We start from the raw sequence: 13,419 nt of genomic DNA, 5'->3' as shown, positions 1-13,419 counted from the left end.
ATTAAGAAAGATGTGGCAAAAGCTGTGAAAATGAGGGCTTACCATTCAAACGACCTAGGTGTGCGTGTGTGCTTTGTCATCGCTGCGAAGCTAGGATAAGAAAAGAATTCCAAGATGGCGCCGACGGCGTTTTGTAATGGTATGATCTCGGAAACTCTCGCAAAATCTCGTGCATATATGCAAATAAGTTGGTCTTCGACAACTATAAATTCAGGTCGTTTTGGAAGGCAAGGGGTGAGGAAAGAACGGCCGGTTGGTAATTGTGTACGCTGGATCGTGTTGGTGGTGTGTCACCGTGTCTGTGTGTGTACTGCTCGAACCGCTTTCCTGTCCCTTGGACTTTGAATTTGTTAAGATTGGACTTCAACTTTAAAAGAGAATTTACCTCTATATATACTCTTGTTTTCCTTTATTTTTGTACTTTAGTCCTTACATTCTAGGAGTGATGTTTCAAACGAAGAATTGCGATTTTCTGGGCCAGAATCTATTCCATCTTACACTTATCATTAGCAAGTTTTTGACCTTGAAGTGCCATTTTTTTTAGCTCTTTACATCAAGCAGCTTCATGCCTTGTCTAGAGCGATTTCCATGAAAAAAAAAATTGAAAGAGTTAATACCAACATGGGGCGAATTTTCATAAAAAAAACCTACTTTCAAATGAATCACTAGATTGATGGAATCTAATAAGAAAGAAAGAGTTGTTTTTAATTTTCCGAAGATGTCGGGGAAATAGGAAATGTCTAACGTGACAAGAAGCAATGATATCGATCAGTGTGCGCTGTTGTGTCAACAAAATTATCCAAATGGTTGGTCGTAAGTAGGGACTAGGCCATCTGCATTTCGTAAGACACAAACCACATATGGCTTTTACAATAATCAGGATGCTTAGTTTTGGCTGATATATAACCTCCGACCTTTTGCAGATGCATCATGCCAAACTTGGGAATCTAAACGGAACTGCGATCTGAAGTCTTCATTTAATCAACATGCGTTGACTTGTCAGCAATGATAGGAGTTACTTTTTATTTTATTTTTAATTGAGTGAGAGAACCTCCAACCTCCAGAACCGATTGCTACTTAACAGCTTTATCAAAAGCAAATTCTCGGTTATCATGCTTCAATTGTGCTCTAAACAGAAACACTCATTTTGAAGCACCCCTGTCATATCAAAGAACCTACTGTTGATTTTATATGCCTAGCCTTACTGCTTATACAGTGGTAATGGCTTGAATTTAAGTTTAAAATGCAAAAGTCAAGTATCATGGTTCAATTGTACTCTCAACAGAAACATTCATTTCGAACATGGTCCTGTCATATCAAAGAACCTACTGTTGAGTTTATATGTTGGCCTTTCGGCTTGTGTGGTAATAAAACTTCCCAAATGCACTTGTGATGTTAGGCTGTATAGAATGTTAACTTTGGTCAAAATCACTTGTCCTTCCTTTCATCTGATTATTTCAATTATCAAAGACATTCTGCTACAAAACCTATTTAAGAACACTGCCAGGAACATAAAGTATCTTCATGTGAAATTTCAGTTTTAAAGTACCATTAACTGTGACGTGTGTTATGACTGCCATTACTCTATGACAGTGTCATATTGAAAGGGTTAATACAAACACGCAAAGTTCCTTTTATATATAATAATAATAAAGATAAAGTATTAGAGTTTCTTCTGATGATAAAACAGGTGGTAATTCCCTGGAATCTGAATAACAGCAGACTTCCCAGATTTCCAGTACTTTCACTTCCAAAGGGAAAAACTGCATTGGCATACAAAACCTTAAGTCAACTTAGTCTAAAAGGATTTCTCCTTTGACTGAGGAGAAAACAGATACTACACTTTGAACGATTTATTTGTATAAAAGGAAAGCAATTCATACAAAATGAGGCACAAGGATGTCAAACGTGTGGGGCGTGAGGGCTGTGATCATCCTCTATCTATTCTATTCTTCAGTCGATGTGTTTTGATCCATTCCTTCAAGCACTACCCCTCTCAGTTTTCCATGTGTCTATCACTTTCACTTTCATCAGAATACCACATTTACTCTACAGGCTCTTACTTAAAATATCCAGAATGGCTTATTACTAGGAACAATGTAAGAAGACTGCATTCATTTTTGTTAACAGATGACTTCTTCTTCTTCTTCTTGTATCGTGACATGTTCATGTCGTAGATGAAATCATGGTTAGTGTTCTCCATAGATTTTGATCCATTGTTGGTCCGATTCCTCTGAAGACATGATTTGAACTTGGCAGAATACATGGGGTGGGTTGCCATTACCTTCCTCAGCACAGTGGCATCTGACTCACCTGTTTGCACCTATCCATTGTTCTTAGCTCATCCGCATAGCTGCAGTCGAATAACGTAACTCTTAATACCATAGAACCATTGATCTGCTAGAGATTCATCCTCCTCCATGACTATCCAACATCCTGCTGTCGACGTCATCAGAGTTATCTTCTCCTGGATGCATGTTCTAACTAAGACTAGGGGTGCATCTCTCCCAGTGAATTAATGCGTCTCCAGATACCAACTTGGAAATTTCTTATGACTCGGCGCGGTACATACAGCACCTAGCCTTCCCAAATGGTCACCCATCTGGTACTCGCCAGGATCGTCGTTGCTTAACTTCAGTGATCTGGCGGGAACCGGTGTGTCAATGTGATTGTGTCGTGTACTAATAGATGACACACACATTTATAAATTTTTCAAAAGAAAGAAAAATATCAACAAAAGAAATACTAACCATCATCTTTCATGGAGGCTTTAATTAATTGGACTTTCTCATCGGAAGCGCACAATGCCAACTTACCAGCCTGGCATGACATTCCTAAAATGGTAGACGAGAAAAAAGTTTTATTTCTTCAATTTATGGAAAACAGGTTTTTTTGTTTTTCATTGTTTAGTTTTATTCAGAGTTATCAAATGTAACTTTCTTTTTTCTTTTCTTTTTTTTACAGGAGAGAGGGGAAGTCACTACTTATAAAGAGCCAAAGGCCAATCGAGGATAAGGATTAATGCATATACAGTGATGAAAATTAAAGGGATCGCTCAACAAGAATTTGTTTACATTGGATTTGGAAATTACCCTGCTGTAGCCAGTCGGCAGGCAGGCTAGCAGAACAGAGTTCCACAGCCGGGATAGAAGCTTTGTTTAGAAGCTTGCGTTTAGATTTAGGAACACATAGAGAGTGGGGGGAAATTGTTGATAGTGGTTGTAGCTAGGCAAGTGCTTTTTGTGAAAGTCTTATGTGAGGGGGAAGATATAGTGTCATTGTTTTGGACAGCATTGTTTATATTGAAAATTTGAATTATTAAAAATAATAAACAGTAAAAAAGCTATACAATACAATTGAGTCTAATCTAAAGAAGACAAATGCAGAAATACGAGAGAATTTGTTTACCCGTGCAAGAAAGGTTGAACTGTCCTCGTACATGAACCATGTGAACGCAAGTGAGTTTTACACGATCAATAACAAATGCCATAATGAAGAGATCCTTTGAAGCAAATAATAACCACTGATCCTGAAAGAAAATTTGAATATAAACAAATGTGAGAAAATATAATTATATTAATGATTCATTTTCTCATTTAGTTCTACGAAAAATATTAAAAAAAAAAAAAAAAAATGCTTTGTTATATACTAAAAAGTTAATAATATTTTAAAGAAAATGTAAGCAATTCACTTTTTTTTTTTTACAATACTTTAAATATAACCAACTGTTTAAGGCATATAAATAGTATTTGTATGCTTTAAATTTTTAAATACTTTTAAATGGCTCAGATGATAATGAATGACGCTGGAAAGTTATATGCTTTGATTTCCATTCTAAATGATAGCACTAAAGTCATAATTTTTTTTTTTGAACTTTTGAAATCATTACTATATATTGGGTATAATATAATGATCAATAGATTATTGGCTCCATAATATTAAATATTAAATCTACATGAATTAAAATTATATTGTTATGGTGACTAAACTTATGCATTTTAGACCTAAACATTTCAACTCTCTGTTGCAGATAATGACAGTATTGTACTTTAAGTAAGTGCCTTGTTATAAACATGCATCAGAGGCAGAAAAAGGTATCAATATACGACAGAATAATAATATGTCATAATCATAAATACTTTATAATAATAAAATACATTTAAATAATAAAATATATTTAAGCATATTTTACGACTGGGCAATATCAGGGGGACACTACTACTTACTATATATTGGGTACAATGTAATAATCAATAGAGAATTGGCTCTATAATAGTAATTATCAAATTTGCATAAATTAAAATATCATATTTAAGCATATTTTATGACTAGGCAATACTGAGCAACCTGCTAGTTTGCTTAATTGTTTAATTTAGAAAGGGAAAATGAAATCATTATATATATATATATATATATATATAAAATAAAAATTACAATAAGTTTACCAAGGTAATCAAAATGGTAAACTTAAAATATATTATGAATATTAAAGAGTTAATATTTACAAGTAAAATAAACTCAGCCAGATGTAAAAGCTCAATAAAACCGAAAAGGAAATAGAGCTTATAATATGAACAAATGATTAATAAAACATGTTAAAAGACATCTTGTAAAAGAGTTAAAAACATATTTAATTTTAAAAAAGGAAGCACAAGATAAGTGGATAGTCCTTAATCCGTATATATACATACACACAAGCAGTGAGACCCGATGTTGTCCTGGATTTAATGAGGATCAATAAATATTCAACACTTCCAATACTTTTATTGTCATCAAAATCAGCGAAATCAACCATTTTTTCAATCAAATTGATTGATTGTTTGGGGACTCACTGTAATACACTCAGTGATTTAGTCCATAATACATTGTAGTCTACATTGCACTGTAGAGAATCTACTGTTGATTTTATAACATTCTTTTATATAGTAGCTTGAATTAGAGTTTAAAATGTAAAAGTCAAGTATCATGGTTTAATTGTGCTCCAAACAGAAACATTCATTTTGCATACATCCCTGTTTCCAGACGAGTACAACAAGGTTGTTTTATGTCCAATGTTAAGAAATCCTTATTGAGCAGCCGATTTAAATAATCTAATTTTTAACCAATTAACCATCATCCTATTTCAGAAAAGAGATCTTAACAAATTTTAGAATAGAGAATAACAAGCAAAGACCCAGCAGTATAAAAACTCGTTACATCTGGCAAATTATATCTATACCAGACTTTTTAACCCATTAAAAACAGGCAAAAGTTATAGCCTGTTGACTTAGAATGAGTGCTTTATGCTAAATAGATGGTTGGATATGGTTAAACTTTGGCTCATTTTTTGCATTAAATACATAATATATATAATATACTAATCTAATATATATAAAAGGTTATATGTCTGTCTGTCTGTCTGTCTCCATATTTTCAAACATATTTTCATCTCCTCTGAAACTAAACGTCGCAGGGGCCTCAAAGGATTGGATTTTTCATAGACCATTCTTTTATGGGTCTTTGGCTGGTTAAAATAGTTTTTAAGAAGTTAAAAATGGGTCAAAATTAAAAAAAAACATTATACATTTTGTACATTTATCTTAGTTAATCAGTTCATGTGCGTATCATGTTGGTACAGTGGTAACATCACCAACTTTGAATGCTACAATTTCAGTTTCGATTCTAGCTGATGGCAGGCAAATACTTTTTTTTTTACTTTTGAAATCACGACTCTATAATAATATATACAAAATCTGGACAAATTAAAATATCACATTTAAGCGTATTTTATGCTAGTCCTTATTAATCACATCACTTATGCATCAAACGAATACCCTACTAAGTTTTCTTTACCTTATCATAAAGGTTCATACAATATTTTAGCCAGATCGGCCCAGTAGTTTCAGAAAAAAAAACTTCTGGACTGAATGTAGGACTGTACTGATTAACCCCTAACAATTTATCAAACAGATACTATAATATATAGTTCACTGCACTTTATCATAAAGATCTGTAAAAATTTCAACCAAATCAGTCCAGTAGTTTCCAAGGAAAGCGGAACAGACAGACAGACTAATATAATATAGATTTAAATTTAATAGCAGAGTATTACTAAGTAATATTAACAAAAAACAAAACAAAAAACAAGTTTCTTCTGGGTGATGGGTTTCAAAGGTCATACATGCAAAGGTTACCTGATGAATGTCGAGACACTGCCAGCAGAGTGCATTCACAGAAATCAGATCAGGGTCAGACCAAACGTCTTCGCTGTCGGATACGATGCCACAAGCTAAGTTGAATCGAATAACCTTGACCATTCCATCACTGTAACCAACAGCCAAAATCATATCTGCATGAAAAATAAAAAAAAAGCAAACCATCAAAGTGTGATACCATAGACAAAGTGTGATACCAAAGTGTCATGAAATAAAAAGAAAAAAAGGAAAAACTATAACAAAAAAGGAAATAAGTTGATAAGCAGAATAAATGGTACTTCTACAGTTTAATCAAGACATTAAAAAATGAAAATATCGAGAAAAAAAAAGGTTATATTGTACGTATACGTTTTGGACTGAAAATCTTTGAAAAAAATTTCACTTAATTTGATTGAGTATTTTTTTTTTTTTTACAGCGGAAAAACACATTTTTATGAGAGCACAATGAAGGTAGCCATCTTTGAATTTTTTTAACACGCCATGGGGAGATAACTCAGTTTAAAGTGCCAACACTCCCTCCCCATCTTTAATACTAGCTTTTCTTCCTAAAAATCGAATCTTTTGCTCGATATACTCACAAATTAACCCTAACCCTAACCTCCCCATCTTAAATACTAGCTTTTCTTCCTAAAAATCAAAACATGACTACCTTTTGCTTAGTATCATAACAAATTGTTTTTTCACTGTAAAAAAAAATTTAAAAAAAAAAAAAAAAACACTACTTGATGAAATTTTTTTGGAGAACTTCATTCCATAACGGATACGTACTGTAGTATTGGGAATCCCAGTTTAATTGCTATATAGGTAGTTTTAGAAATAGAAAGATATATAAACATATTTTGGGTTCCCATCAGCGAATTATCCAGGGTCAGAAAAGGTTAGATTTGACAGGCGTCACCTTGAACGACCTAGATTAGAATGTACCGGAAATTAAGGAGTGACACAGAATTATGGTTGTAAGCCCTTCCGGCTGACGAACACATGGAAACGTGAGGGTTTGATTTAGGCTGCAGAGGAAGCAGACGGAGATTTGGGGTCTCTCTCTCCGACGACCAGGGGTCCGAGATGTTAGGCTTGCCTTGGTATAAAAAAGATTGAAGCTTCAATTCCATCTTATTGTCCATCCATGAATCTGTCTGCAGCACCACTCCCCAGCAAGATTGGAAGACCAGCGACCAAGAAGATGTCATGCGCTGGCCAAGGCAAACCAGGTACATTCGTATTATATTGTTTGCACATGCACGTCTTGGAAACTCCCCAAGACATTAGAAGGATAACAAACCCACACCCACACACACATATAACAGTGAACTGCACGTAAGGACACATGCTTATACGTAATACACAGTATTAATGCTGGAGTCCCTCAGGGGTCCATCCTGGGTCCAACTCTCTTCCTGATCTACATCAATGATCTCCCAAAACACATACTTAAATCATTCGTTGACATCTATGCTGATGACATGAGCATCTATGGCAACACATCAAAGGCCGTAAATGACAAAGTTCTCTCTAATTCTCTCTCCTCTGATCTTGAGCACGTGGTACATTGGGGGAAGAGGTGGCTGGTCACTTTTAATGCATCCAAAACCAAGCTTCTATCTTTACATCATCAACGCACTGATCCCCATCTGGCATCAATTGAAATGGATGGCTCTTGGAGAGGCTCCATGTTTTGACAAGCTTCTGGGTTTGACCTTTACTCCTGATCTAAAATGGAACACGTACATCAAATCTGTTGCCAGGGACGCTGGGAAAATGGTGGGATCCTTCTACCGCCCCAGAAGATATCACACTACTGATGCAATTCTCTATCTTTATAAAAGCCAAGTATGTCCAAGGATGGAGTACTGCTGCCACATCTGGGCAGGAGCTGCTAAAAACAGCCTATCCTGCCTTGACAGAGTACAAAATAGACTTCGTGGTTTAGTGGGGGATGCCCTTTTCTCTTCCCTGCAACCTCTCTCCCACAGAAGAGACGTTGCAAGCCTGTCTTTGTTTTATCGCTATTTCCATGGCAGGTGCTCGTCTTAGCTCCAATCCCTCGTCCCCCCCTCGCCAATCTTTCACGAGAAACACCCGTCTGGCTGAAACTACTGTCAATAATTTTCCCCACTCTTTATCTGTGCCTAAATCCAAATGTAGATTCCACGAGCAAAGCTTCTTTCTTAGAACTGCACGCCAGTGGAACTCTCTGCCGCTTGCCTGTTTCCCACCTGACTACAACTTGGACGTCTTCAAGTCCAACATAAACAAACTCCTGACAAACCGCCCCCTTAAGTAAGACACTCTATCAAAATCCCCAATACTAATGATTACTACAATACTAGCTCATTGATTACTGTACACGCAATAACCCTTATCCCTGAGTGGCCTTCGGGCCTTGATAAGTGGTGACCCCCATGTAAAAAAAAAAAAAGAACACCCACACGTATATGTAAGAACATTGATAAGAACACACAGACCCGTAACAGTAAATATTAGTCATAATAATAAATAATAAGAAATAGACCTCTTTAATCGTTAACAGTACAATATAACCTTTTTTTTTTTATATTTTCAATTTTTAATGTCTTGATTAAACTGTACAAGTACCAAACAAATTTATAGGAAGTGAGGTTAGTAGAAAGACAAGGGAGGAGGTAGAAGTGGTTCACAAATGCATTTGAAATAGGATGGTTAATCAACGTGTGGCAGACAAAAAACTGAATATATAGGACAACATATTTAGAGTTAGTTTAAAGACAGTTGTAGGATGGGAGTGAGTTTTGTGACAGTTTATGACAATTAGAGATAATTTACTGACAGTCTTGAGTTTGTGACAGTTGATGACAATTTCCAGTTTGACATAGTTAAAGGCAGGTTGTGACCGAGAGCAGTTGAGATGAGCTGACATCAACCATGGAAACAGCGTTAGGGTCTGCGCTATGTAACATTACAAGACAAGATTAAATACTGGAATTTATTGGAGACTGTGTTGATAGAATTCAAATACAACATTGTAAGATTTGAAAAATAAACCAAAGTGATTTGTAGGTTAGTTAAAGTATGCACAAAAAGAATTAAATTAGATACTAGCTAAGAAATCAGAAAACTCAAAGCGCATTTTGTGACTGAGTAGCAAGAACAATTTTAGTGATTGCTCTTCACTGAAGTGGGGAGTGGAGGGGGGGAATGCAGTACATGAATTTTAAAGACAAAAATAGGTATCCTCACTAAAAATTATTGAGTAAAATTATAACCTATATAATTTTAAAACCATGGATCGTCCGACCACCCTTGCTTGCATCTTGTCTATCAAAAACGTTGTTGTCATGGAAACCAGCTTGTCTTTAATAAAATGGACACTCCTTTTCCACAATCCAACCATATTTTTTTTTTTTTTTTTTTTTTTTTACAAGGGTGTCACCACTTATCAAGGCCCAGAGGCCACTCGAGGATAAGGGTTAATAGGTATGCATTAGTCATTGTGATTTTAGCATAGTAAACAGTGGGAATTTTGAAACTTGGATTACTTAGGGGGACGATTCAATTAGAACTTGTTCACATTGGACTTTTTCTTTTCTTTTTTTTTTTTCATAGGTATCAACTCATTATCAAGGCCAAGAGGCCACTCAAGGATAAGGGTTAAAGAGTGTACAGTAGAAATTGGACAATATAATAATCATTAGTAATGAATATTTGTTAAATTTGATAACTTATATGGAACGGCTCATCAAGAACTTATTTACGTTAGACTTGAAGACAACCATATTGTAGTCAGTCAGAAAGCAGGAAAACGGAAGACAATTCCACAGGCGTGCAGTTCTAATAAAAAATATTGAGTACAAATATGTTCCAGTCTTTGCTTAACTTGTAGACATAGTTTCAATCATGAAATTATGTTTTGTTATGTTTTGGTTTCAATTCTAACTGATGGCACTATATATTTGAGTACAATATAATATGAAATAATTTACTTTATAATAATAAATACAAAATCTGTATAAATTAAAATATCATATTTAAGCGTATTTTATGATCGGCTAACGCCGGGAGCCACTGCTAGTTAAAGATAAAAATCAATTTTCGTATTTTACCAACCTCCCATTGATCATTAAATGACCAATTGAGTTATCTCCCCTGTTTTATCAGATTTCTGCTTTTATCAATGCTGGATAGGCAAAATATGATAAAATCGATTTTTATGGTTCTAAATTTTTTTAGATGAGGACTGATTGTTCATATTTGGATTCTTCAGACTACTGTTCTCATCTTGAAGATCATTTTCACAATGTTTTAAGTCGATGTAACCTCTGACCTTCTTCAGGTGTATCTTGTTAATCTTGGAAATTTGCATGGAATTTTGAATGGAACCATTTCTTTAATCTATGTGACCAATCTCATGGCACAGTGGATAGAGTACTTGGTGAAATTCAGTTGTAAAAGTTACGCTCCTGAAGAGTGAAAGTTCAATCCTCAGTGCGAGAGACTCAAAAATACAATTGCAAATTAATTAGGACTTCTACCCAGTCATGGCTGACAGAATGAGAACCTATCCCCATGGATTAAATAAAGGATTCTGTTTGAAATTCCATGCATGATCCAGTGTTTGACGCGATACACCTAAAAAGAAATTTGGAGGTTGCATTGACTTTAAAATGCTGTGAAAATAACACTCAAGAAGAAAACAGTAATTTTTTTTTTTTTTTTTTTTACACAGTGATCCGCGTTTTGATTTAGGCACAGATATAGAGTCTGAAGAATCCAAATAATATGAAACTGATTTTTATTGAAAATAAAAATTCTACCTAATGATTTTCCCTAATTTTTGGCGCAGACACTTATTTTTGCCTGATACATAAGTATACCAAAGAGTTTTCCTGTTAATTTATTTGGAGCTGCAATTTTCACCTGTGTAAATGAAGATTTTCACCTGTGTAAATGAAATTTTCACCTGTATAAATGCGATTTTCACCTGTGTAAATACAATTTTCATCTGTGTAAATGAAATTTTCACTTATACTATATAAGCGCCATTTTGATAATTCATTACTGTTGACCAATACAGAATCGTTTTCATCCATTTTATTTCTTCATATTTGTGTCTTTCCACTCACAAAACCCATTTCATAACTAAATCTACGTTACATGGAAAACTTCATTTTTAGCATTACTTTTATGCATGCACACACCTAATCTTGAGACAGATGAATTCATACCCAACCCAAGAGTATTAATGGAATTAAAACAACAATTTGACAGGGACTCAAACAAAATGCTGAAGATGAATAAATGCGAAAGAGAAACTGTTGATTACCTTCTTGTGTCGGACACCAAGCCATTGAAGTTGGGATGCTTTCATGAATTGAAGCTGTCGTCAAGTAAATACAATCGTGACTGGAAAGAAAAAAAAAATAATAACAATTCAATATAAATTATAGAAAAATTAATTGCATCACTATTATGTTTCCTGTAGAAAAATTAAAATAATGATACCAAACTTTATGTATAGAATTGAAACAGTAGAAAATCTTACTTTACTTTATAGCCGTAGGGGAGAAAAATATCCATCCTAAAAAGAGGAAAATTGATTCCTCAAATGAAAGAGTTTTGCACTAATTCATGAAAATTTAAATAAAGTTATAATACTACTGAACTTTATGTGTAGAATCCTTATTCAAATTTTGATTAAAACCCATTATATTTTAATACTACAAACTATCTTAAAGATATAAAATTTAACAGTTAAGCTTAAAGTGTCTTAAGAAGAAATGGAAGTTCAGCAAATCTTGCTTAACTGACTAAAAATCAAATTAAATTCAAATCTCAAATATTTAAATTTTAAAATAAGAGGTTGTGCCCGCATTATTCTCCCCTAAACACTCAAGAGAAACTGAAATTTGGAGAAGAATTGTTAAAATTTCACAAAAATCAGATGTGAATATTCAGTTGCATGAAACTAAAAAACTAAATTAAATATAGCCTACATTTGCACTCCTTACAGTTGTGTTCACAAATTCATAATGATTGGTTAATTAGTTTTAAATTGAATCATATACATACAAATGTATAAACATACCTAACTTTATATAAACAGAATCAAGCTGAAACATCTGTGTAAATTACATGGTGATAATGTACGACCTATTTGGTTGGTTGGTTGTTTTTGTTTTACGGCATATCAACCCTTTTCGGGTTATTTAATGCCGAATCCAAAGATTTTGAAAAAAAATTTTTTAATAGAATATATTTGTTGTTTTCAAGTCAGTTTCTATTTAATCCATAGTTGGGATCCTAACAGGTACTACCATTCCGGGTCAGAGTGGACCTGGGGGCAATGGTAATTAAAGGGTGGCTCCACACTCCCCAAAGCCCGCAAGCTGGGGCCTCACCACTGGATATAGTTTATGGTCATATCCAGGACCCCCATTGAGGGACTTTTACTTTTTTATGGGGGGCAGTCGGTGTATTCTAATGCCCCACCGTCAGGGCCGACGACCTATTTAAAATAGCTACAGTTCGTAGAGAGTTAACCCTGCATTACTCCCATGAGGTGTTCTGTCACCTCAATTTTTGCTTTAGTTCTCATAATTCCTAGTTGGCAATTTATTTGTTTTCCTCCTTCCTAGTACTCTCCTGACTCAGTGAGGATATAGCACACATAGTATGGCGGAGTTGTATCTCAGTTTTCCTTGGAGGTGAATCAAATTGAAATGTAATGTTTATGCAATGAACTCATATTCATTTTTCTTGCTATTTTGATTTATGGAAATATTTGGTGTTCATTACAGATATTAAAAAATAACACAAACTAGTGTATCCTTTGGGCATTTTTAAATAAATATGATCTAAGGTTTAAAAAAAAATTTCCTTATTTTTATAATTTATTGTGTTGTATCATTTTATATTAATATCAACAAGCTACAAACTGTTCAACAGGAACTGTAGATATATCTTGAACCAGCAGGATAACTATATTTTACAAAATCATCATCATCATTATGCAGTCCCTCGGTGTTGGCATAGTCCTCTTTCTGTGTGAAACGTCCGGTCACAGGCACCACATATGTGGGTGCCGGGGTTGTGTTATCGATAGTGTCCCAGCTCTAAGGCTTCTCCAATCTTCTCTATTTTTTTCCTTCCCTTTGTGGAGACTGTTCCGCCAGCTATTTCTTTCTTTGGCTTGTTCCTTCCAACTCTCGACATTGATGCTCATTGCCTTCAGGTGCCGCTTTGTTACATC

The 13,419-nt window shown here is 34.5% G+C and overlaps 1 protein-coding gene across 1 annotated transcript in view; it reads right to left on the bottom strand.

Annotated features, from left to right (window-relative positions):
- Nucleotides 1-13,419, bottom strand: part of LOC145297744 (general transcription factor 3C polypeptide 4-like) — an 88,868-nt gene that overhangs the window by 37,171 nt on the left and 38,278 nt on the right. The window contains exons 7-10 of the mRNA XM_080143968.1: nt 11,494-11,573; nt 6,174-6,328; nt 3,409-3,529; nt 2,751-2,834 (exon numbers count right to left, since the gene is read on the bottom strand). Coding sequence (XP_080000094.1) covers nt 2,751-2,834; nt 3,409-3,529; nt 6,174-6,328; nt 11,494-11,573 — 440 coding nt within the window. The remainder of the gene's footprint in view (nt 1-2,750; nt 2,835-3,408; nt 3,530-6,173; nt 6,329-11,493; nt 11,574-13,419) is intronic.

This window comes from Euprymna scolopes, chromosome 18 (assembly GCF_053919585.1).
Source record: "Euprymna scolopes isolate OS-2025 chromosome 18, ASM5391958v1, whole genome shotgun sequence".
Lineage (NCBI taxonomy): Eukaryota > Metazoa > Mollusca > Cephalopoda > Sepiida > Sepiolidae > Euprymna > Euprymna scolopes.
The sequence above is the reverse complement of the archived record's forward strand: the minus strand, read 5'-3'. Positions and strand labels throughout refer to the sequence as shown.